At 45.4% G+C, this 23266-nt stretch overlaps 1 protein-coding gene across 1 annotated transcript in view; it reads right to left on the reverse strand.

Annotated features, from left to right (window-relative positions):
• The window catches only part of LOC119449056 (uncharacterized), a 102482-nt gene that overhangs the window by 74377 nt on the left and 4839 nt on the right, over window positions 1-23266 (reverse strand). The window contains exon 2 of the mRNA XM_037712248.2: window positions 13068-13218. Coding sequence (XP_037568176.1) covers window positions 13068-13190 — 123 coding nt within the window. The 5' untranslated portion in view covers window positions 13191-13218. The remainder of the gene's footprint in view (window positions 1-13067; window positions 13219-23266) is intronic.

Consider the following 23266-nt stretch of genomic DNA (forward strand, 5'->3'; position numbering starts at 1 on the left):
CAACGGAATCTGTTCCTATATTTTTGCAAAAATAGTGCTACAATAACAGATGTGAAATGGTGCAACAGTGATACTTCGGTTTGGTAGGAGATACTAAGATATCTGGATTAATTCGTTCCAATCTAAGAACGTGCGTGGAAAAAAGGAATACTTATAAGTGTCAGTTCTAGCAAAATAAGGTGTTAAAGAGTTGGGCTGATGGTGCCTAGTAGTCTGGTTAGTAAGGGTGATAGATACGGTGATGGATCTATAGCAAGTTCGTGATTAAGAAGCAGCGAGAGGAAGTCGATTCGGAACTGTTTTCGGCGCGTTTTAAGAAGGGGAATGTCATTGGCTATCATTATATCGGATGGAGAGTCAGTTCGTGAGAATTTGTTATAAATAAATCGGACTGCTTTCCTCTGTATTCTTTCAAGACACTTAATGTTTATTTGAGTATACGGGTCCGAAACTACACTGGCGTACTCCAATTTAGGTCTCATTACGCATACGCATGATGAGAAAAGGAAAGACAACTCTATTATACTTGATCCGTTTTTAGGCGCCCATCGATAATGGCGGGCGTTGACGCCGCTAACGCCGCTATCACTTGCAATGCAGTGCAGCTGTTCAAGTGTGCAGAAAGGCGCGCTCGTAAAGTTCACCTGTCACAATACGCCCCCCCCCCCCCCCCACACACACACACACGTTGCGTTGTTTTGTTTGTCAACGTTTGTCTGAATGTGGTGACGTGGGTAGTTTTATTGTTGCTTAAGCTGTTCAATCAAAAGTCGTGAGTCGCGACTGCCAGATAATTATTTACTGCAGTTGTTTTCGTGCGACAGCGCTCAGCGACGGGCTTGGCGTCCGACGAAAGGACGAGCACTCTACGCAATGTATGCCCAAAGCGTTCGTCGGCCTCCAAAGAAAGTGTGTTCTGTGCCGGGATGCGATTTCGACACCCGTACGGCTGACCTTTTCCTGCCTCGCTTTCCGCGCTCAAAGCTCGAAACGCCCATCAAATCGAATGGCGGGGCATTTGAATATACAGCTCTATTGAAAGGCCTCTGAAAACGAATTTCTCGCCTTTTAGAACAAAGTGACGTCACTTCTTATGCTACGTTACGTTTAGATTTTTTTCTAGTTTGTTTATCTATTACCCGCTTTCTGCCCGCTTAACCTGCATATATATATATATATATATATATATATATATATACATAAAGCACCTATTATGCTACAAATGTGATGTACAAGAAAAAGGAATGAACACAACAACAATAATACGCAGTAGGTATACATAACACAGTTATGCGAGAGAGAGAGGGATATAAGGAAGGCAGGGAACCAGTCAGGAGCCCGGCTGGCTACCCTTCGCTGGGGAAAGGGCGAAGGGGAAGAGAAGGAATGGAGAGAGAGAGAGAGCGTGGGGGTATGGAGACGTGCACGGACCATACTGCGGAGTCAAAGGCGCTCGTACAAACAAGACGCTCGAAGTAGTAGAAAAAACCACGTGATCTGCCTGATTTTACAGTGTGTGAACGACTGCAGCGTTGCTATCCAATACCTGCATAAGTTTTATCACTAAAATCGAGAAAATACCTAGGAAGCCACAAAGCCACCTGTTACTGTGAAACAAAAAATAATCAAGCAAATACTGAAATGGCCGCAGTCAGCAAGTTTAGCAGGGAGCTTTAGCTCGGAGCTAACTACGCTTTCCCGGTTTCAAGTGCACGTAAAACATAATGATGCTTATATGAGATGACCACCGGAATTATTTAAACTAGGTTTGTCGCACTTTAAAAAATCTAAATTCTAATATTAAATTTAGAAGTGTACTCCTGATTTGGGATGCAGAAATTTTTACAAATATTGGCGAAAATGCGATAAAAGAATAGGAGCACGCTGTTCACAAATCCGTGTCTCCACACCAAAACGAATAATGCAGTCCTGTAAATTGGATTTTATAAAGCATCTTAAATTAACAAATGTGATATATCACATTACGGCTGACGTGAAGGTGCTACAATGTTTACGAGGGTTTTGGAAGAGTCCCACTAATTAATTAGCTACCTACCCCAGAGCCATGTGTATTATGCTTTATTTTTTCGCTTTATCATGATGATGTGCCGTGTGATTATTCTTCAGACCTATGACACGCAATGTGTCCTCTAAGAAATACATGAGAAAAGGAGGAGGAGGAGGAATAAACGTTTAATTTCGAAACAGTATCCCGGGTGGGATACTCTAGGTGGGAGGTCTTCTCATTCCAGGAACCCTCTGGCCTTCACTGCCTCCTTGGCCCTGGCGACGGAGCGTCGTTGTTGCTCCAGGTCCTCGGAGACGAGCTTGGCCTTCCACGTTTTGATGAGGTCTTCGCTTTCTTCTGTGGCGTTAAAGTTTTTTGTGAGGGTGATGCGTCTGCGTTTAGGTTCCATGGGCACTCAAGGATCAGGTGCGCCAGGGTGTCTGGTGCGCCGCAAATTCGACAAAGGTATCCTTGTAGTGTCGGGTAGATTCTATGCATGAGTATGCCGTGGATGTAAGTGTTGCTTTGCAGTCTTGTGAGTGTGGCGCTTTCTTCTTTGTTTAATATTGGGTGAGGTGGTGGGTACACCCTGTGTTCCAGCCTGTGATGTTGAAGGATCGCTGCGTAGGTGATGGGTACGGTCTCTGGCCCTGCTGACGCTGGCCAGGCGTCTCCATCGATAGTAGGGAGGGTTGGCTCGGCAGGCACGATCGCGGGCCGTGGCGTGTGCCGCTTCGTACCCATCCAGCCCCTCGTGTCCATGATCCCATGTCACGCAGGTGTACGGGATCGGAGTGCTTCGGCGCTTCAACATTTTTAGGGCTTCGGTCAACACGCGACCCTTAGCAAAGTTTCTGACAGCTGCTTGAGTGTCGGAAAAGACGACAGCTGCGTCCATGCACGTTGTAGTCGCTAGGGCGATCGCCACCTCTTCTGCAGCCTCAGGGTATTGCGCACGGACTGTGGCAGACGCTAGCTCTCTGCCCTGGGAATCTACTACGCTAAGGGCGTAAGCCTTTCTTTGCGGGTATTTGGCTACGTCGGTGTATCTGGCGTCCGGATCTTGCCTGTGTCTTCGCCGTAGGGCACCCACTCGGGCTTGTGTTCTTTCCTTATCGTACGTGGTGTGCATGTTGCGTGGGATTGGTGCTATGCACGGGGATACGCGGATGTTCGGGCGAATTCTTTCTTTTCGGTCCGTGGCGGCTATAAAGGTTTCCCCGTAGCTTAGCCATTGGAGCACTGATATACCGGTCAGCGTGAGCTTCAGTAGTTTTAATTGGCTGGCTTTGTGAGCTTGAGGTAGTTCTTGCCAGGTGTTGTGTACGCCCATCTTGAGACGTCTCGTGGTCGAAGCCGTGGATGGGAGCCCCAGTGCGATTTTGATGGCTTTGCGTATTAAAATATTGAGTTTTTCTACCTCTGCATTCCTCAGCGCAAGGTAGGCCGTGCGGTATGTTATTAGACTGGTCAGGAGTGCTTGCATCAAGCGTAGCATGTCTTGTTCTTTAAGGCCACCTCTATGGCTTGCTACTCTCCTGACGAGATATGTGAGCTGTGGCATCGTTCGTTGTAATCGCGGGAGGGCGGCTGCCCCGGACCCCTCTTTGTGGATGTGTAGCCCTAGCAGAAGTAGGGTTTCCACTTTAGCGATGGAATCAGGTTCATGATAGCTGGGTGGTCTGCCTCTTGTTCTTGACACGAGGACGAGGTGTTCCGACTTTTCGGGAGCACAGCGGAGGCTGCATTTTTGCAAGTAGCTCTCGATAGTATTTACTACTTCCTGTAGGTGTGTTTTTTGCGTTCCGGTCTTCGAGGCCCTGGTCCACAACGTCATATCATCTGCATAAAAAGTGTGTCGTAGGTCTGGTATGGCGTAGAGGAGGCTGGGTAGTTTGATCATGGTGACGTTGAAGAGCAACAGCGATATGACCGACCCTTGTGGGGTGCCTTTGTTCGGTAGTCGGACGCTGTTGCTGCGGAGTTAGTTTATTCCCACTGTTGCCGTGCGGTTCATGAGGAAGTTCCTGACATAGTGGTATTTCCGCGACCCGCTGCCTAGGTCTTCAAGATTGCAGCGGATAGCTTCGTGACTGACGTTGTCAAAAGCTCCTTTTACGTCGATGGCTAGGATCGTGGACTTTCTTCGGGTGCTCCGGTGGTCGATGAGGTCTTCCTTGAGTAAAAGAAAACGTCTTGCGTTGACAGGTTCTGCCTGAATCCGAACATAGTGTTCGGAAAATATCCGTTGTCTTCGAGGTATGCGGTTAGGCGGTTGTGTATCATCCCTATTGCAAAAACCAGCGACTTACAGTGCCTTCCAGTGTGAAACCAGCGCGTTTTTTGACACTGGATGGCACTGGGGACGCTGGCGCACGCTGGGAGTCACTGGAAGTCACTAAGACACTGGTGAGATCGCTAGATAAGAGCTGGGTAACACTGGGCGAGACGCTGGTTTCACTGTTATGACGCTGGGGCGCACTGGTGTGCGCTGTACACGCGCTGGTTGTCGCTGGAGTTCGCTGGCTCGTACTGGAGACTGCGCTCGTTTCGTTTGTGCCGCACTGCTGGAGTGTAGGCGCTGTTGAATATTAAATGCTTGATACAATTTTATGAGCATATCCTGTCCAAAAAACACTCCTGTTCTAAATAGCGCTATAATTTGGGATCATAAATGTCTGTTTCGTGTCGGCGGTGTTTCAGCTTGGAATAAAGGTGCGTGAGCTAGCCCATGCATATGCGATCACTTTCGCTTTGTACATTTCCTTTTGATGTGCGGATAGCTGTATTCGTGAACGAAATTACGCAAACGCAGATAACGCCTCGTTTTCTAGTAGTTTGTACGCTATCGATGACTGCGAGTTGTAGCCCTGTTGTACAGTCGACACGAAAACCAGCAGCCGCTCAGACGCGTTCGAACGGACCTCAGGAAACCTGCCGCTGATTGATATTATCCCACCGACAACAAAACTGCTGCGATTCGTGCGGTTCCACTTTCCCTTGTGCACTAAACATAATAGTTAAAGGGTTCTGAAGCTCAAATACAAACATTTTCGCATTCGCCAGGTACCCACATTGAGATCGTTCACTTCAACCGAAGGTTAAGCCTACCGTACCCGCCGAGTTCGTCTACACACTATCGGCCCGTCTGGGATGAGGAATAAACAAGTCCAACGAGGATAAATCACTCTCTAGTTCAGCTTTCCCATCGGTGTTTTTAAACAGACAATTCTTTCGTGCCTACAGTGTCAGCACAACAAGCTATGGAGCGCTGATATGACACGTTATAAACATACCTATATGTGCTGTCGCTGAAGGCTGCCATCCGCGTTAACCGACCGCTTCTCTGAAGGAAATATGTGACTAAACATACGTGTCGATTGAAAAGCATTGTCGAGCTATGCAAATGGTACATTACCTTTAGGCGAAGAACAAGAAACGGCTGTCAAAATCGGCAGTAACAGCCCGTACAACACCCCGTGTCGGCGATTCATTTAAGGCTTTTGTCGTAGTAATATACCAATCGCAAAAGCAAATCAGTGTTGCAGCACTTCCAGGCATACTATGCAATACGGACAGCACCTTTTTTTCTAAAAGAGGTATAAGTTTTAGGTGAAGGCGATACGCATCTACCATGTCTGTGCAAGACGTCTGCGCAAAGCTCCAACTGTGTCTGCGTGTTGACATGGCAAAATATGTATCAGTAATCATAAATCGGCGTGGCGTAGTGGTAAGATGCTGGGATTGGGATCTGTGGGTCGGAGGTTCGAACCCTTGCAGGTTTTATTTTTTACTTTTTTTTCTTCTTTATTGCATTAAAACGCTCTCTGTTTCTTTTTGTATACGAAAAAATATATAAGGTAGCCAGGCACTACGTATTTGTCGCTCTAGAGCTGCATTTCGCACCAGTACCCCGCGCCCAGCGCCTCCCAGTATTCCGCGCCTTGCCAGCGTCGCAGCATCCAGCGCGCGACACTGGGCCCATAATCAGGCATGGCACTGGGCACTGGATACTGGTTTTTGCAAGAGATGTGCTCGAAAAGTTTCCCTACGCACGAGGTAAGGAAAATTGGGCGTAAGTTCTTGATGCTGATGTGTTTGTTTTGTTTGGGGATCATGGTGATCTCGCGAGTGCTTCCAGGCCGCTGGTAGCGCTCCTTTCTCCCAACATACATTGAAGTACTGGAGTAAGGCTGCGGTGGCCTGCTGTGGAAGGTGCCGGAGATGGTTGATGATGATATGATTTTTGCCTCGGCTGGTGTTTCTGGTGAGCGTCGATGGTGCTGCAGAGAGTTCAGCCTGCGTAAAGGGTTGCTCAAGTTCGGGGTTTGGTTTCCCACCTTAAGCTAGCTTTGCCTTGTGCCGTCGTATTACCGGGTGGGTAGCCACACAGCTTCCCCTGAATTTCTCGAAGGAGGTTCTCTTCTGATCCGGCGTGGTTGTGCACGAGCCTACAGAGGTGTTGTCGCTGCTGCGTCTTTGTAGGGCCATTGTCGAGAAGGGCTCGCAGGAGGTGGCACGTCGTCTTTGTTCGCAATGTTCCTTGGAGTTTGTCGCAGAATATGTGCTTGTTCAGCGTTCCTAATTTCTCCGCGTATGCCTGCGCTTGCTTGGTGATGAGGGCGATTCGGTTCTTTAATTTCTTGTCTAGCTTCTGTCTCTCCCATATCTTGAGGAGAGCTCTTCTGGCTTCCCAGAGGTGAAAGCGGAGCGTATCGACAGCTGGCGCGACTTCATTCAGCTGTGTTCACCCAGGGGATCTCTGCCGTCTGCTAGGCGGAGGGAGGATGCGTCCGCCCTCGTGAATTGCTGGCACAATTAAAGTTGAATCTCTCTCTCTTGGTGTGGCGATCCGCCGTGTCGAGGACTTTCTTCAGCCCGTCATCTATGTTCTCGATGGTGGTCTCGACATTTAGCCCATCTCTGAATGACTTCCAATCCGTTACCCGGGCCATTCGAATCCTGGCGGGTTTGCGAGTATGGGCCATGGCCAGTTGGAGGATGTGGTGGTCGCTGCCCAGGGTTTCTGGAAGTAGGCTCCATTCTGCTGAGGGCACGTTTAGTGTGAATGTGAGGTCTGGATTTGTGTCTCTGGAGACACTATTACCTATCCTCGCGGTTTGGAGTGGGTTGTTCCACATGGTGACTCTGTGCTGTTGTGCAGTGTCGTGTACTCGAGCTCCATTCTTTGTGGTGGTCTGGTATCCTCGGGCCGTGTGTGGGGCGTTGAAGTCCCCCACTATAACGAGGTGATGACCGTCGGTGCGCGTCTTAATTTCTCGGACACGGTGTTTGAAGTCTGAAAGCTGGTCTTGGGGAGGGCTGTACACACTCGCTACGCAGAGGCTCTTGCGCGATTTCCTCTCCGGTATGACTTCCATTAGGGTGTGTTCGATCGGTGTGTTGACTGGTTCGAATTCCTGTACGGTGAGACTCTGCTTGGTGTGGATTGCAGTGCGTTTTGTTTGTACGTGGGTGTTGTACCCTTGTAGCCAGACGTTTTGTGTCAGTGCTATGAGGTCGGCTGGGTATTGTTTGACAAATTCTTGTAAGGTAGCATGCCGTGGTCTGAAGGAACGACAGTTCCACTGCCATATGCGGAGAGTCGAGAGCGCATTTGTTGTCTTATGATCAGGAACCGCCATCGTGGGTTAGTTCTGTTCCCTCCCGGCGCTCGCGGGTAGGTGAAACTGAGTGAGAGGTACTTCGGCCGTTTGCTAGCGCCCGCTTTCTGTCGGGCTGAATGTCATTTAGTGAGGCGAGAACAGGCACCAAAAGTTATAAAAATTAATGATGTGGTCGCTCCCGTGACAGCTCCTGGAATTAGGGTGCCGTAAAAGGGCGAAAGCAGCGCAGCATTGGACTTCTTCCCAACATCCTCGATAGATCTTTGAGAACAAGGGCTCGCGCCATGTAGTAACATAGGGGCCATTAAGATAAGTGGCGCTACGGCTACAAAATCGGGCGGGAGGTCGGCTGGTTTGCTGTACCTCTTCGTATAATATCCTTGTACTTCTGTATTGCGGATATTTTTGGTTGCAAACAATGAAAAAAAAGACATTGCTATACTTGAAAATGAGCTTGTTTTGGCTCAGTGAAACTTTCTGCTGGGCGAGTTGGTTCATACTTGCAAAGGAAATGGTTATGCGCAAAAACAAAAAACACGGACACAGAAATAGACGGGGACGAGCGCAATTCAACTGACTTTATTTTTGCTGCGTTGTCAATATATACTCTGAATGACGTAGGTAGAACAGCGGTGATCACATGACACACTTCAAAGATTACAACGTGCAGCGCAAGAACATCATCTCAGTTTCTTTTAAAGAAATTGATGTGTCACTTATACAGCCATCTCCTTTTGACGAAATATGAAAGGCTTCCAACAGTTCACGGGCAGTAGTATCACGGCTTTTGCCCAAAATTTTGATGCCTCGGAAATTTTGTACACACATGCAATGCCGGACGTGCGCAGGCAAATGCGCATTCTCATTATTTTTAATCGACAGCTCATGTTCCCTTGCACGAACATTGACGCACCGCCCAGTTTGCCCTACGTACGTCTTTCCACATGATAGCGGAATTTCGTACACAACGCCAACCGCGCATTTTACGTAGGCCGGCTCGTGCTTTTTGCCGCATCCTCCAGGATTCTGCTTTCGGACGCATTGGCGTGGCTACGATGGCGTGTTATCGGCTTGGAGCCACGTGTGATTTCGTTGTGCAGCAGTGACCGCGCGTATTTTGTTGTGAGGCAGCGGGAAAGCCGAGTCGTGGTTGCGCGCGCATTTCTATTTACTCAGACCGCGCAGCCTGCGTGACTTCAACATGAGTGAGGTGCACAAGAAAACGCTAAGTGACGATGCAAACGTCACTCTTTTGGTTCTTGTTGAGAGATTCATAGCACTATGGCATACAGGGCACGCCGATTATGCAAACGCGCAGCTGCTAATAAACGTTGGAGTCGAGAGTAAGCACGCGGATTCCGCAAACGGCGGTCCGGCTGTGCGAATGCGACCTAACTCGGCTGCGCCGGATTCAAGTGCTGACGTCACTGTTTGTCCGCGGAGCAGGCGGGATTTTGCCCTCGCGTGTGTATCCACCTTTAGCAGCACAAATCCTCGGGCAGAGCCCAGCGAGCTTACGCGGGGCTGAAAAAACAATTGGCACAGCGTGCCTACTCGCAACCTTCTTCAAATTATGAGAGGTACGATGTAAGTAGGGCAACACTTCAGGACGGCTCCAGCACTGCAGCCCCGTTTTTGCACCAGCGCGGGCTGCTTTCGACTCTCGCAAAAGAACCTCTGGAACTGCCGTAACTACCGTGCAAGGGTAACCGGCATCCAACACATGCCGAACCTGGACATTAAAACTATCCTGCATAGCATGTGGGCACGATTTCCTGAGCGCGTAACCCAGACAAAGTTTCACAATCCCCCGCTTGACCAGCTTAGACTGCGCAGAATCATATGGCAATAATGCCTTTTGCTGCTCGGGGATTATAAGACCAACAAACATGATCATTTAAAAACCGAAGCCGTAGATCTAAAAACTGCAGCGAATCATTAGAAGGGATTTCATGTGTGAAGGCCAGTCCCTTCCCATGCTGCCGAAAGGCAGTCAAGAATAGCATCAACAGACTTGTCTAAGGTAAAAACAGGTGGTTTCTTTAAAAGTATTAAAAAGTCGTCAACATACCTAAAAACTTTAATAACGTTACTTTTCTCTAGGATTTTTGACAAACAACGATCCACGTCAGCTTAAAAAAATGTTGCACAAGACAGGTGCCACACAAGACCCAATGCAAATCCCTTGACGCTGCAAATAAAAACTATTCTCAAAGGCCACAAAAGTTGACCGGAGGTAAAATTCAAGTAAACTGATAAAATAATCTACCGACATGCCAGCAGAATTTTGAAAGGCAATGGCCCCGCTGGCATCAATACAGTCTCGAACAGCAACGAATAAATGGCCATGAGGAAAAGAATAGAATAAATCGTCAACATCGATCAACATCGACAGAGAACATGAAATCAAAAAATGTTCCCCCCTGCAAAAATCGCACCACATCATCGTAACTCTTGATATCGAAGGGATCATTAACTGAAAGTACATTTAGATTCTTAAGCAAGAATTGGCTGACCAAGTACTGCCACGATCCCTTCTCACTTATGATTGTGCGAAATGGTACTTCTGGCTTGTGCGTTTTTGCCGTAAAGAAAACACTGAGTGAATTGCCCTTAGAAGATCTAATATCCCTGGCCAATTTGAGAAGCTGAAGGTTTTGACACAAATTAGCTGCCTTTGTGTTTACACGGACGGCACTGCTTTTAACCGGAATGAAATTCTTAGAAATGGCCCTCCTAGTCTTCTCAGCAAAAGAAGCAGCATTTAACACCACAAACCCCCCCTCCTTATCGGCTTGGAGCAGACGGAGGTCATTGTCCCTAAAATGCTTCATTGTCCCTAAAATGCGCTCGTCCCCGTCTATTTCTGTGTCCGTGTTTTTCGTTTTTGCGCATATCCATTTCTTTTGCAAGCTTGTTTTGGCCCATGTCAAGTGAATAACACATTGAAAAATGTATTCTAGAGCCTTAAGGTTGAGCTAATATTCGAAGCATTTACAACGCTTTAGGTTATAGCAAAACAACGTGGAAGAGCACAGAAAGGACAAGGATAGAAAGGACGCCGGTTTTCAGATAGTTTTCTTAGCCTGTTCCTGCGGTTTTTAGATAACTATAGTCTGCGTAATTTTTATGGACGGCGCAGGCGCCCAATGACGTCATAACGGTGCGCTCTCGCATGGAAATGGGCCCAAAAAATATAATCATATATTTCGATAGAAATTACATTTCCAACTGTTGGTTTCAAACCCAGCTTGGTCAGACACCCGATACTCTAACCGTTCGGCCACTAATATATTTTTGGTCTTCATTACAGCATAGGCCACGGGTTGATGCATGCCTGAAAAGGAGGGATGAAACTTGCAAGAGGGAACTTCGTAAGTGTGCCTCATTAATCTTTTTTGAGGCGTACAGGAAACCGACGCGCGCCGAAAAAGAAGAAATGAAGCACAGTCATGAACGTCCGTCGGGCAATCCAGCGATTTGAGGCGCTTTATGCGTTAGCCGCGTCGCATAGCAACTATTTACTTATAAAATGCTAGTACCTGCATCTACTGACTTACGATCAAGATAGAAGTTACGAAAAGCATTCCTCGCCCACTGTCCAAGGTCGATCCACATAGGTCGCGAAGCTTCGGGCGAAAAGCGGTTCAGAACCAATTGTCACCGACACCAACAAGGGTGGTTATGGAAGCAGCGATTGAAGCGCGACTACGTTTGGAGGGAATAAACACTGGGAAAAAATGCGTTTTTCAATTAAAGCGAGACGCAGTTAGATTGATTCAACGAAAATAAAATTCCTAATTCATTTTATATACGCATGGCGAGAAAGGATTCAACTGTATTTTACTAGATCATTATCAATAAATACATTTTTTTCAGGGCCCACCAAGAGAGCGCCCATCGATAGCGGCGGGCGTTGACGCCGCTATCACTTGCAATGCCATGCAACTATTGGAGTGCGTGGAAAGGCGCGCTCGTAAAGTTCACCTGTTACAATACGCCCCCCTCACAAGTTGTGTTGTGTTGCATGCCGACGTTTGTCTGAATTAGGTGACGCGGGTAATTTTATTGCTTCTTAACCTGTGCAGTCAAAAGTAGCGAGTTGCGACCATCAGATACTTGTTTACTTTAGTTGTTTTCGTGCAACAGCGCTGGCCGACGGGCTTGGCGTCCGACGAAAGGACGAGCACTCTACGCCCAAAGCGTTCGTCGGCCTCCAAAGAAAGTATGTTCTGTGCAGCGATGCGATTTCGACACCCGTACGGCTTTTCCGGCATCGCTTTTCGCGCCCAAAACTCGGAACGCCCATGAAGTCGAATGGCGGGGCATTTGAATATACAGCTCTAATGTCAGGCCTCCGAAAACAAATTTCGCGCCTATGAGAACAAAATGACGTCACTTATTTTTTTAACGGATATGACATAAAATTATTTTTTCTTCCGCCGGAAGTGTTCCCTCCTCATGCAGATGGCGCTAAGCCCCATGAACCGCCGGTAAGCAACCATGTTTTGAACGTATGGGCTTCTATGGAAGCTTCGCTACCAGGTATATTTACCTTGCACTGTCTCTGCGCGTCTCTGGTTGTATGTGCTGTGGCACTTGGACGCCAAAGTACTGTACTACTTGAATAATCAGACCTGCACATTGTGCATGCCGTGTGTTGTGCTTCAATGCATTGTTCTCGAGAACGAAGGAAGGTTCGCTTACGTGGGCAGACATCGGGGATGTGCTTTGCTGCAGCCTAAAAAGCCACGCTGCAGCATTCTATAATGCCATAAAAACACGGCGCAGCCGTAATATCACATGCAGCACACTAGCCGGTGGCATAGATAATAGTTCGTTTTTTTATTTTTATGATTACTTTTTTGTGTGGGGGGGGGGGCGGGTAGTGATATCAGCAGTTTTCTTAATGAGGTAAGACGTTACGGGGTCCACTCATCTAAGAGCTCATTGTAAGCGATGCCAAAACACACATTTATTCATCAGCAGACATGTTCTAGGTCGTACAATACAAAGTGTAAAAATGCAAAGTGAGGCTTGAAGGTGATACACGTCGCCGAGTTTCTGAACTGCCTTCCCTTTAGTAAGCTGAGTGGTTTAAGTAACATGCTGACACAGAAACTCAATAGGATACCGTGCCGCCAAACTACTAAAAACGGTGTAAATATAAGAAAACACACTAAACTTACAAAAAACACGCGCGCTCAACAATTTTTTCCTTCCTCGTCCGGTGAATTTTCCTTATCCACTATCAACACTGCAACATCGCAGAACATTGCAGGGCGGCTTGGTTTCACTGCTCATTTACATTGTAGCACTTATGGTTTACCAACTCGCTAGTCTGTTTTATATTCTGTGTACAATTGGCATAGACAGCAGGAAAAGCTCCGGTTGTTTATTTTGCGTTCATATAAAAGAAAGCGCGTGCTTACCAGAGCAATCTTGTCGGGATCCACAAGCAGCCTCTGTCTTGCAAGGGTGTAGAAGGAACATACCGGAATTTCGATGTTTGGATAGGGCGAGTAGATGACGTTATCTTCAATGCGAGCCTTCATCTTTCCAGTTATACACGTTGAGATCACCCTAATAAAAAAAATGTCACCAGTCACTACGCACGTTTTGAATCAAATAAGAAATCAATAAATTTTATTATTTTACAAAATATTTGTAGGTCAGGATATACAAAAGAAGGACCCAAAGGAATAGATTGAATGTATATATTTTCTTATTTATTTATTTGAAGTACCCTCAAGCGCTGAGGCATTGTGGAGGGCAGTGGGTTACATAACATATGAATGTGAAACAAAATAAAATAAGAAACAAGGTATGTTACACAAGACTAGCAGCAAATCATCAAATACGAAACAAATATTGAGCGAACTAGACATTGGAAAACGTATTAAAAAAAGGGGAGGCGGGTGCAGGGATACATCAAATGATCACGCTGGGTTATCGCAGTGAAGGTGCGTAGATAAAGATCGTAAAAAGAAATGTGATCAGAAATAGACATGTCGACGGGTTGGTGGTTCCCATATTTCGATGTGTGTGGTATGAAGGAGTAAGAAAAAGTGTTTGTGTTGCAGAAAGTGCACCTAACTTTGTGCTGATGATCAGTCCGAGTTGAGCGATAAGTTCAGATGAGCAAGGCATGACAAGTTAGATACGCATTGACGAATGGTGGTAGACTTTGTGAAAAAGCAAAGGCGGTAGAACTGAAGGCGTAGTGATAGGTTCGGTAATTACAGACCGTGTTTCATTGCTGTTACACTGGAAGGGCGTTAATGTTACTTTGAATTAATTCAAGAGCCCTCATTAGAACTGCGCGTGTCTAGTTCAGAATTGGGGCCTTCTGTACCTAATAAACATGCAAAACTACATTGATAGCAACAGTGACAATTGGGCGAATGCAATTAAAGAAATACATATTATGAGAGGTAACTACGGAAAAAAACGAGAACATGAATACGCATCAGTTTATTAGATGGTAACTGCTACCGTAATGTCAAGGCAAGTATACAAATTGAGAAAAAAAAGCATTTAAACAAACAAATGTAATACACTAGGACAGTATATGAAAGAAAACGAATTGAACAGTATACTGTGACACACATGAATCACGTAAGATAAAAAAAGTTGTCGCAGTTTCACCTGAAAGGCGAAGCATCAATTGCGATAGCTAATTCGTAGAGAGCTATACGGAGTAATGATAGTAGTTTTATCAGGTGTATACCCTTGGACATTCAGCAGCACCGGCAACACGCAGAACTGTTGTCGACGCCGTCGGCGTTTTGCCCGCGTTCACACAAAATGTGTACGGCGTTGTTGACTGTTGCCGGAGCCTCTGATATAAATAGGCACTTCATGCCGCAGCTAAACGTCGCCTCCCCCCCCCCCTCCCCGCCACGGCCTTTCGCGCGTCGGAAGAAGGTGCGTTTGTTCTACATATATGGTGATTGTAAAGGAGGATAGAGACGCCTACTTCTGCAGCCCTTAAGGGAGCACGGCGCAGAACGCGCGTTTTTTCTTCGCCGTGCGTTCACTCCCCGTGAAAGCACGCGTCCCTCGCGCCCTTTCACTCGCACATACAGCGTTCCGCGCGCGGCGACGATTTCATCTCCACTGACGTCATACGGAACCTCACGGCAACGGAAACGGCGACGGCGACGGCGACGCCGACGGCAGAAATATGCTTTGGAGTGTCCATATAATTGCTATCGCAATAAAACATTTGTTGAATTGTTGAATTATTCTAGGAGTTTTAGGGGTTTAATTACAGATTGTAATTTATTCCACAACGATACGGCCGCGACGTTAACAGTCTGTATGCCGTAAATAATGCGAACTTTTGTTAAGATTTTAGATAACCTAAGTTATTAGCCAGCGTGAACCTTGTTGAGCTTGTGTAAATTAAAACTCATTTGGGAAGTAGCGACATCCAGATTTGATTGTTCAAGAGTTTGAAAAAAAACGCTTAGGTTATATTTAACAAGGGCAGCTACATCCGGGAATGTCAAGCCCTTGTAGTAATTGCTTAGCATGGCTATATGCGGACTTGCCGTTATAGTTGTGAGTGCCTGATTCTTCACCGTTTGTAGCGGTTTTAGGTGAGTAGTATGCGTGTTACTCCCATAAGGTGATTCAGTAATTGATGAGCAAATGGATGAACGCAAAGCACAGTGAGCCAAATAGACGCCGTGAAAAGAGTGGTTGTGCCCTAATGAGAATGAGTATTCGATTATGCAAGAAATCCTTCCGATGAGTGATAGAGCGTTGGAATTTTATGTTACAGTTTACTATTCAATAATAAATATGTACATAATTTACTTGCTCGTATATGATGGTAACAAAGGAAATGAGTGGGATGCACAGTGATGATGTTTGTTGCGAAAAAAAAAGAAATTTATTTTCCCCGCCATCAATGATAAGTATACTCATTTGCCGCAGCTTAACCGGTTACAAAAATATTAATTGAGCGTGATTAGCAACGTTGTGAGAGATTTACCAGAAATATATATTGCTTTGTCATCAGCGTACAGAATGCAGTTGGAAGATGTGAGGCAGCCGGGTTGTTCGCTAATGTAAATTGAAAACAGTATTGGCTCCAAGGTGGATTCTTGTGGCACATGCACCTATGGGTTCAGAATAAGCATCGGAAATACGGACAACCTCATACCTGCCCTGTGAGTAATTGCGTAATAACTTAATGAGGACCTTTAATACCTATTCTATCTACATTACCGTTAAGAATTTAGCGGCCAATGCTGTCGAATGCCTTTAAAAGGTCTTGATGAGGTGTCTTGATTTTTGTGGGCCCTGATTTATCATGCTCACCAATAGATATGGTGTCCGATCTAGAAAACTTATGGCTTATTTTTTGCTCATTACCGCAATCCCTTTTACTTCGTGTTGGCTGCAGAGCTCCACATACTTTACCTAACGTTTCAAGCAAACTTAACAATATTCTGAGCGATCTCGGTACAGAACACCCCAATTCACATAACTTACTATCCGGAGATTTCAATTATCCCTGTATCGACTGGCCGAAACTAGGCCCCTCCAGTACAAACCACCGGCAAGCAAAGGATTTTATAGAAGTAAGTTTGAATGCCAATCTCACTCAATTAGTAAGTAAAGTCACCAACGCGCGTTACTGGCGACAGTGCTGATATCTTGGCCCTTATACTAACTACGAATCCCGAAAGCTTATCAGCCATCAAGCACTTTCAAGTAATTAGTGATCACAAAGTTATCCACGGGGAGTTGTCGCTTTACCGTGAATGCAGCAAAGCACAGAAAAAAATATTTCTCAATGAAAAAAAGTAACTACACGACGCGATTAACAACGAGATAAAATTTTTTTTGCAATATTTGAAGCCCACTATTACAACATGCCACTCCAGGAGAGCTGGGAGATTTCGAATGCAATATGCAGGACTTGGCCAACAAATTCAATCCTAAAATTATCTTCCATGAACACCACCAAAAGCCGTGGTACACTAAGAAGCTAAAGAGATTAGAAGTCAGAAAAAAGCGCCTTTTTCGTGCTGCCTGAGAGGCTCGCTTACTGCGTGGCAGCGGTATTAAGTTGCCGAGAATGCTTACCTGATCGCTGTGCGCAATGCTAAGTACAATTTTTTGAAGTGTGATTTGTCAAAATTGTTAAATGATAACCCGAGAAAATTACGGAAGGCTGTTCCTGTCTCCAGATCAGGTAAAAAAAAGGTTCCCCACTAAATTACCGCCCCATAAGATTAACAATTGTCCCGTGCAATATCATTAAGGATGTCGTTTATTCTCATATCATAGCACGTCTCGATAACATTTTTTTTTCATCCATCCCAGCATGGCTTTCAAAGGGATTCTCACGCGAGAAACAACTGGCAATTTTTATTCATGACGTGCATGTTAACCTCGACGCCAACGCAAACTGACGCCATTTTTTAGATTATGCAAAAGCGTTTGATAAATTGTCCCATCAACGTTTGCTACTAAAACTAATCCAGTTAAAGGTTGACCACAACGTTCTGGTTTGGATCGAGGAATCGTCATTTAAACGATCCCAACACGTTCTTGTTAGTAGCCATAGCTCTGACCCTGTTCCTGTAACATCTGATGTAGCCGCAAGGCTCTGTTCTCGGCCCTCGTCTATATCTAAAATGTGTTAACGACTTGCCTCAACATTTATCTTGCCAAATCCGAATATTCGCTCACGATTGTGTAATTTACCGATCAGTTTCTAACCATTGCGAAGCAGTAAAACTTCTTATGATCTGAACCGTGTCTAGGAATGGTGCGAACGATGGCTAATGACCCTTAACCCGACCAAATGTAAACTGGTAGCTATCACCCGCCAAAAGTGCTCCGTTGCGTTCCCGTACGCAATTGCTAATGAACCTATACAACCAGTGACATCACTTAAATACTTAGGCGTTACTATGTCCAATCATCTGTCATGGCAGGCACATGTTACAAACGTCATATCAACGGCAAGTAGAGTTCTCGGTTTTCTGAAACGTCACCTTGGTCACGCGCGCAAACATGATAAATTTCTAGCCTATAAATCACTTATCTGTTCGAAACTACAGTATGCATCAGCAATATGGTGCCCGCATCATGTATGCCTCGGAGATGACCTTGAAGCGGTACAAAAACGTGCCGCCAGATTCATTCAATCATATTATTCTCACGAAGTCAGTCTCACCGCCATCAAAGCGGAATCTGAGTTGCGAACTTTATCTCTCCACTCGCTCATAGCAACACTTTGTCTATTGCACAAGCTTTTCTCCTATTCACTTAATAGTGCTCGTTACATCACCCCACCCGCATATATACCTCGTCACGCAGGTGACTTCTCGTACACGTGCAAGAACTGTTAATTTTCTGCTTATTTTTTCCCTAGTGCAGCCAAACGCTGGAACGGCCTTCCTCAAAATATTGTCGCTATCACCTGCCCAAAATCTTTTTCTGCCAATGTGACTAAATGCCTGTTATCGCAATTTTGAATGTTTTAATGATCCTTTATGTACACGCACCCCTTATGTAATATCTCCTCATGGGGACTTTAAGGTAAATAGATAAAAAAAATATGATCCTGCAAACTGACCACCATCTATCGCTTACCTTACCTGGTCGGTAAGGGATGAAAGCACTAGGTCAATTGAGTAACCGGGACGGAATCTAAACTGGTACGATGAAATAAAAGTGTTTCTTTAGTATTTTGTCAACCACTTTCCGGTTAGCATGTCAAAATTCTTAGTAAATATGGTACAACGCAGATTGGCTTTTGTTACCTAGTGATGAACGATAACGTTTCTTAAAACTGGAGTAATCTTACTCCGTTTAATTTCACGAGGCCTTTATTGAACATTAGGTGAAAACTCGCATCGATTGCGAGAGCACATTAGTAGAGAGCTATACGAAGAAAGGATTGTAGTTTCATTGGCCGTAAAAGTTGTAAACATTCGCTTACTAACTAAATAGACAAGCATGGTGTGACGCGCACACAGGTAAACATTAAAACATCTCGCTCGATGGTCGCGGAAACTTGCTGTGAAAACGCCGGAGTGAGAAAGCGCGCCAGTAACAGCGGGCAAATTGACCTTCGCGCGGTCTCTCGTCTCGCTTCAACGCGAACTAAACGTCAAAGCACAGCGCATTCGAAGCTACCGGCACTTGGCGCGTGCACTTTGTGCCCATTGCAGATAGCTTTGAAGATGAGCACCGCACGGGCGCGCAGTTCGCCGGTATCGCGGATCGCTGTTAAGATACGGCTCGGCCGCGCTGTAAGCAGCAGCCGATAGAGCAGAACGCACCCCCCCCCCCCCCCTCTGACCTCTCCGTCACCTCGCCCCCGTGCCTCACGCGCGCAAGAGACGACCGCGCGCTTCCGGCCTGCCTTCCTCCCTCGCGTTCGATACATTGAGCTGCGATTGCCGGCTCCCCTCGTACGCTTTCACTCTCACACACAGCGTACGGCGCACGGCGACGAGTTTATCGCTGTTGGACATTACGCGGAACTTCTAGGCTACAACGACGGCGCCGATGGCAGAAATGCGCTTGGATTGTCCATACAATTCCTATCGCAGTAATAATGTTTAAAATAGCGAATGATATGGGTTTAGAAATTAATTTTTCGTGACCAGGATTATTGTCTTCTAGCCCAGCATAAGTCATTTATAGATAGATAATTAGTGACACAACCTCGTCCGGGTTGGTTGAAAGTAAATAAACGGATTGGACAAGACCCCTTAATGCATATATGTACTGTTATGCTTCCATGGGAGCATAAGAAAAAAATTGCTTAATGCACTCACTATCGCAAGCGGGTTCGAATAAGTGAGACCATTGTGAGTAATTTCTGCTTCTAATCGGCGCCAATTTGTTTTGTTCAGAAGTGAACTAAGAATTTTTCATTTCTTGTGCATCATAGCCACAATCAAGCACAATTTGTTCATAATATTTGGTTTCAGCTTTTCTAAGCTAAGCAGAAAGGGAAGTGGATAACTTTTGTATCGCATGTACAGTTTTATATTGAAGGGCTGGCTTTTTGTTGCTTTGTAAAGCTTTGCTTTGGTGCACATCACTTTTATTAATGTATCAATGATCCTTTCGTTTGAGGTTTTTCATCATAATCGGAACACTAAGTTTTTCTCTGGTGACACAAAGCCTTGCCAAACTCCTACGGGATGATGATTTTCAAGTTTTTAAGAATTTTTAAAAATTGCTGTTTGCAGGTGACATAATTCTAGTCCAAGAGCTCGGTTATTCAGCGAGGCGAACATTGCTTGCATAATAAATACAAACGCATATTCAACTAATCAACAACACTCACTAATTATTTTTCATTATTATAATTTACGTCACATAGTAGAATTTATGAATTGTAGCCAGTGTGCTCGCAAGGCGTATCCACTCGGAATGAATTCCCAGAATGACATTAGTTTGGAGACAAGCGCTATCAAACTCACCGTAAGAATGCGATGTCGTTCCACTTACTTTCTTGACAAAACTCTTTTATGCATCGAAGCACAAAAATAACTGATAGGCCCAAGCATTTCGTCCCACGGTTTGGAAATCATATCTTGAAAGTGGCGTCAACCTGGACATTCATTTCAAGTGGTATTGTCTGGCATAACCACTGGTCAAAATCCTTAAATTGCAATATGTGCCGTAATTTAAATAATTAAGAAGTTAATCAGTAAATTATTCTTAATTAGGTAACTGTAAGTTTCGGTTTCTCGTGGTAATAACGTCCGCCTCTTTGAATCTCAAATTTAATGTACAAGTGGCTCTTAGAACATCGAAGCGGCAAAATATTGTATGACGCCTCCAGGAGCGTAGCCAGGGGGGGGGGGGCGAAATTTTTTCGTGCTGTCGTGCACCGACGACCAAACCAACCACCGGCACCGGGAATCATTCTGGATTTCGTCTACAATGTCTTTTTCACGCTTGAAAAGACATTTCTGCGGGAACATTGCGAACTCGGGCTGGATTTTGTGGCAACGCCCATGCACCTGGAGTCACATAACGCAAGGTGCCCCATCTGAGCACGAAGTTTCAAGGGCTTTTCGATGGCAAGCGGGCGCGTCGCGGCATCTCGTGGCGGCCGCAGAATCTACGGAGCGCATGGATTTCAATTCCGAAACTTTGCGGGTATAAAGTTATAAACTTTTGACGCGAAAGGCGCACTGACATTTCCAAAGCTGTGCTTTAGATTTTCAATTCCGGAACTTTATGGGTTTCATGTTCTTATAAACATGTGCGCACTGGAGCCCTCGTGTCCAAGCCGTTTCAGAAATGGAAGCACACGCTCGAAATCTTTCACACAAACGAAAATAATAGATATCACCGTGACTGTCAGCTGGCAGCTGATAATTTTCTCCAAACATTTTCAGGAAGCGCGCCTAATGTGATCGATCAGCTGGACCAGGGCAGGTAAATAAAGTAAAGTAAGAGAAAACAGAATAAATGAAATGCCTATTTTTGAAACAGATCTTATTTTCGGGCGTCAAGGTCTGGTTCTCCGTGGCCTTTACTCTGCGGATGTGGACAATGGTCCTATGGACTTAAGCAAAGCCCCCGCTGAAAATACTGTTATTTTCAGAGCGCTTCTTCGCATGCGAGCTGATTGTGGAGATACAGATATGAGGAACCATTTGAAAAGTTGTCCCAGTAATGCCTCGTATTAAGCCCAGGTGTACGCAACCAAATTATAGAAATTTGTGGTGAAATTATCGAAGAAAGCCTAGTTGAAAAAGTAAACGCTGCAGGCTTGCTGACGAAGCGACGAAGCACTTGCTGACGAAGCGACGGATATTGCTGGAATCGAACAGCTTACACATTGTGCAAGGTAGCTAAACAAGGGTGCCAACGACATCGAAAAAGTGTTTTTAGATTCTGTGCCAATTCAGGACCAAAGTGGCAGGGCCCTCGCCGACGCCATTATAAGATTTTGGCTAGACCTTGGAATTAACATGCATCATATTGGTGGCCAAGGTTATGATGCTTCCAGCTCGACGGATGGTAAAACGAATGGTGTGCAAGCTGCCGTTCACGTGAAATATCCAGCCGCACTATACACAGATTGCGACAGCCACTGCCTCAATCTAGTTCTCTGTGCGGAGTGCTCCATCACAGACATCCGAAGCGGTTTTGGAACGCTGAAGACAACACCGCACATTTTCCGCAGACCTCTTAACCGCTCACACGTTTTAAGAGAAATGATAAGTTTGATGTGTCCCGAGTCCGCAAGGCAGCGACTTTTGGTATTGTGTGAAACGCGCTGGGTGGACAAACATGATGAAGTTATTTCATTTGTCAATCCGTTTGAACATGTGATGGCGGCTCTAGAGGGGATAAATTAAATGGCAGTGGCGAAAGTCCAGTTCAGACAAATAGTCTAGCGTTGGTACTTTTGTCACCGCCATTCCTTGTGAGCCTGCATGTGGCGGAGCATGCGTTAGCGATGGCTCTGCCTCTGTCAAAGAACCTGCAGACCAGGAACATCGACATGAGCGCCGAGATTGATGACACAACTGTGGTACAGCAGGCGATCAAAAATGAGCGCAAGAATGCGACTGCTTCATTCTCAAAAATCTTCGCACAAGTACAGGTACTGGCAAAAACAAACTGCGAATCACCATGCGGATGTGGAAATCACCAGCCTACGAACAGGTGTCCGACAGCAGAATCGTGGGAGCGTTGCATCAAAAAATGCTGAGGAATAATTACGTAAAACTGGGTTCATTCCATTCATGAACCACGTATTAGCACAGTTACACCAACGGTTCGAAAACCGCAGACAATCTCAAAGGACTGTTCTGTAATTGTACCATCCGCAATACCACCAAGCTGTATCTTCGCATTTGTATATTCCATTGCATTTTCGCATTTTTAATCTATATTTTGAAGAACTCCTGCTGTTTATTTGTACTCTCTGTTGCGACTATGATTTCGGTGCAATTACAATATACGATGGTTAACATCTGCTCCTGCGCAATAAATCGGAACGAAGGACAGCGTCTTTGAGGGTTTTCTCTGGCGTTTGCATATGTACAAAAATGTAAACAAGGTTTTTCATTGAGAAAGATTCATCGAAATATTTGTCCTCAACTTATTCATTTCATGGCCTTTACATTTTTCAAATCAGCTGCATCCGCTGCTTTGCTGGTTTCGAACTGATATAGTTGTTAAGTTCGCGTGATATTTTTTTTACTTATTGAATACACAAAGAACACGGAAGCATTGAGATCAGTTTTTTCTCCCACAATTTTTGGGGACATACGAATATATTCATTTATAAAAAATATGCACTTTACTTTTCTTGACAGTGCGTAGCGTTCAAGAATTCGTTTGCAGCATCTAATATACACTGGCGTTGGCAATGGGAATCAAGCTAGTATTACTGTATTTGATCCCTGGACAATTCTGTAAGGAGGAGGCCGCGCTGCAATGTGATCCTCCCCCCCCCCCCAAAAAAAAAAATTCTGGCGACACCACTGGATGTCTCCACTAGTTTTGCTTTTTGGCATTTATGTTTTTATGCCAATTTCCCACGGACACCTACCTACAAACTTTAAGGACAACTCCGTTTTACTGTTACATTTACATTAAACGAACGATCTCATGTTTC

Source organism: Dermacentor silvarum, chromosome 4, assembly GCF_013339745.2.
Source record: "Dermacentor silvarum isolate Dsil-2018 chromosome 4, BIME_Dsil_1.4, whole genome shotgun sequence".
Lineage (NCBI taxonomy): Eukaryota > Metazoa > Arthropoda > Arachnida > Ixodida > Ixodidae > Dermacentor > Dermacentor silvarum.